Below are 3,509 nucleotides of genomic sequence, written 5' to 3' on the forward strand. Positions count from 1 at the left end.
AAATGTGTCTGGTGATCCTACCTACCTACCAAGAAGACCAACATTGATTTTGATTGTGTATGTTTTACTTGCATAAAACATGTGGTATTTTGCTATTTTTCTTTGTAATTCACATTAATAGCTTTTGTCAGGACTACCTTTATACAAGGTTGAACGACATACTCTGACATTTCTCATGCAAAATGAACAATAATACTAAGTATATAAAATGAACTGACAAATGCTCAATACAAAGAAATACTATCAAACATGTCAAATGAAAGACCAAAAAAAATTAAAATAGAAACACAAAAATTAATCAACTTTAAACTCGAATAGCGATGTTTTTCCGCCTTATGATTGTTTCCTGGCTTATTAATGAAATGATTGGATACTTTGAAATTCCTTCGTCATATTCCATAAGGTCGTGAGATTTTGATTATATTATATTTATAGTGTTCATTGTTAGCGATTGAAAACGTATTTTTCTTTTTCTAATCTTATTTTTGATATATGTTTTTCTGCATCTCGTACACAAAATTATATGTAATTTTTTTATTAAAGAAGATGTGTTCAGAATACCAATGAGACAACTCTCCATCCAAGTCACACTGTTTAATAGTTTTAACCTTTTTCTTTCTTTTTTTATTATTAAACTCTTATTTGTTAAATATTTATCGATTCGTCGCTCTTAACACATTCACACATTATATACATCATCAGTGGGTGTTAACTGTAAAATCTAACAAATCCAAGAAGAAAATACTGCAATCATTATTTGAATAAATAACTTTGGAAATGGAAACATGTGAAACTTAATTATTAATTTCTAGACAAAACCACTCAACATGGGAACATTGGCATCAACATGCAATGACAGACCGTATGAGAAAATAGTAAGCCTTTTTAAAGCAATACGTCATAATAATTTCAATCGCGCAAAAAACCTCATGTCGTCTGGAATAGATATCAACTGTATAAATTATTCTGGTGCTACTCCACTAATTGAAACATGTCGCTGTCGATATCTTCCTCAAACACAGATTCAGCGTGAAGAATTTGTGCAGTTTTTAATAGACATGGGATGCGACATCATGCGAATTGATATACACGGACGTACAGCACTACTGTACGCTGAAATGAATGGACATGATGCAATAGTTGAACTTTTAGATAGATATGAAAACAGAAAGAGGAAAACAGGTATTGTGTTTTTTTTCTATACTTGGTACACGTGTTTTACATAACCGTTAGTTTTTATATCCTGAAATTTAGATATGAGTATAGAAACAAAAATCAGAATGTTTTAAATGTAATTTAAAAAAAGGACTGCACGGTAAATACAGAGCCATATAATTGAAAAGAAATAAATTAACTGCGAAATGTTAATGATTTGCACTAATTGAGTTTTCAATATATTGTTTTTTATTCATGTTCAAAAGGATACACACTATTTATAATGGAATGTCCTTATAACGTAAATTGAACACTGATTAAACGGATTATTAAACAAATACATTTTAAAAAAAATAATATCGCCATACTATTTAATATTATGATTTCTGAAATTTTTTTGTACGCTTGTTCCTTTTCAAACTTATATTTTCATTTTAGATTTTGTGTATGAGTTGGAAACGATTGCTGAAGAAGACCTAAAAGACAGTTTTAAAGAAAATGCTAAATATGTGCATTAGTAACAGTACGGAGTGCAATTGTAATGCAATTGAAAGCTATACACGGTATTCGATATAGAGTACACGCAGTATGCTTAAAACATTATTGCTGTAGGAGATCTAACATATTGTTGTGAGTTGACTCTCAAAATCATTCAATGTAAAAAGGAGGATTAACCCTTTTAACCTTAATATTGTCTTGGATACAATAATTTGTATTGCTTGTTCTAATATATCTTTCGAATGCTGCCATTGTTTGCACTTTCAGTACACTAAAAGTATGATTATGATAGTATTTACCAAAACAAGAATACGCAAAAATGGCTACTCACACATTTAAAGGTTATCTTATCCATATGAATTATAGAAATACCTTGCTTATAATTTTTGACGTCATCGCGCGTTTCGTCTAAAATAACGACGCATTAGTAACGATCAAATAAAAAAATGGAAATGCCAAACGAGTTTAAACTTTAGGAGCATACTGATACAGCTTGGTCTTACGTCTTATATGCTTTATATGAGAGTGATAGATCCCATTTACATTGTGATATTTGAATGTACGAAAATGCTAGAAATTATTTTTGGAGGAAAATGGACGTTTGATATACCAGGTTTTGTTTTTACCAATTATGATGCATCGTTTTATACACGTTTACTAAAGGGAAATAATCTGCGAAACCATTGTCACAGTCCTTTCTCTTAGTTTTTAACTAGTGCTTACTATATTAACCTTATATCAATTTTTGCCAAAAAAAATCAACTTTTTAGTGGGAAAATCTGAAAATTATTTTTATATCAGAAGCGGTTGTGACAAATGCAATTCAGTTCGTCTTTTTTTTTTTTTAAAATCTATGTTAAACAGAATAATATTGTAACATGTTATCAAACAATCAAAGATGGGTGGAAGATACAGAAGGTTTCGTTAACTTAACTGTCAAATTACAGCGGAACGGTATCAGGTCATACTCAAACCGTCGCACCTAAATCTCTTTCAAATTCTTTTAGGCGATATTTCATTCAGAAAAAGATGGATGGCCATGGCTACTACGATCAAAACATAACATTGTCATAAATGAAACAGCTATTGCATAACGGCCGACCTATAAACTATTCCGACTGTGATTGTATTTTTTGTTTTTTTTCAACGAGAATTAATAAATTATTCTTTTCGATAATAGCTGCGTCAATATGATGTCCTTATTAAGCATTATAATGCATTTTCTGTTTGCAGGCGCTGCTAAAAAACGGCTATTTAGAAAGGGAATGTTTAAAATAGGAAAACATCTCTTTTATCGTGAAGATTTGTTCTAACCCGATCATCATGGTCTATTTATAGATTTCAGTCAAGATAAAATCCATTGTACCTTTTATGTCAAGTTCAATTGGCATAGATTCGTCAACATTTTTACAACATTTTAAATTATTTCGTGACAGGGTAATCCTATTGTTATTTTTAATTATTTTTAATACGTTTCTAAATGTGTAAAATATGTGTTTAGTATATGAACTTGTATTCTCAAAAAACAAGACAACTACCGTGACAAATAACATGGATCCTTAGCTAGAAAACATTAATGAGGTGATGTCTGATGCTTTTTGTCATGACATGAGCCTCGTTATTTTAGAAAAAAAATTAAATCATGTTTCAATACTAACATAACCTGATTGGTCTAGTGTACTACTGATCATGATGTATAACTTTGTTTTTCTGTCCCTTGTCATAATTTAACAAACGTAACTATTCTGTTAAACCATATTAAACAAGTTGTGAAATAGAAAAACAAACAGTTACATTTAAGTATAAAATGAACTATCTGAACCGAACGTATTAATGTTCTCAGTTTTTTATTATAA

General features: G+C 30.0%; 1 protein-coding gene across 1 annotated transcript; it reads left to right on the top strand.

Moving 5' to 3' along the window:
• The first annotated feature begins 817 nt into the window (after positions 1-817).
• On the top strand, positions 818-1,814 carry LOC134692865 (uncharacterized). Its single transcript, XM_063553474.1, has 2 exons — positions 818-1,182; positions 1,594-1,814. Exons 1-2 carry the CDS (start codon positions 828-830, stop codon positions 1,671-1,673), a joined length of 435 nt encoding a protein of 144 aa, XP_063409544.1. The 5' UTR covers positions 818-827; the 3' UTR covers positions 1,674-1,814.
• Positions 1,815-3,509: the final 1,695 nt, after the last annotated feature.

The sequence above is a fragment of the Mytilus trossulus genome, chromosome 12 (genome assembly GCF_036588685.1).
Source record: "Mytilus trossulus isolate FHL-02 chromosome 12, PNRI_Mtr1.1.1.hap1, whole genome shotgun sequence".
NCBI classification, from domain to species: Eukaryota; Metazoa; Mollusca; class Bivalvia; order Mytilida; family Mytilidae; genus Mytilus; species Mytilus trossulus.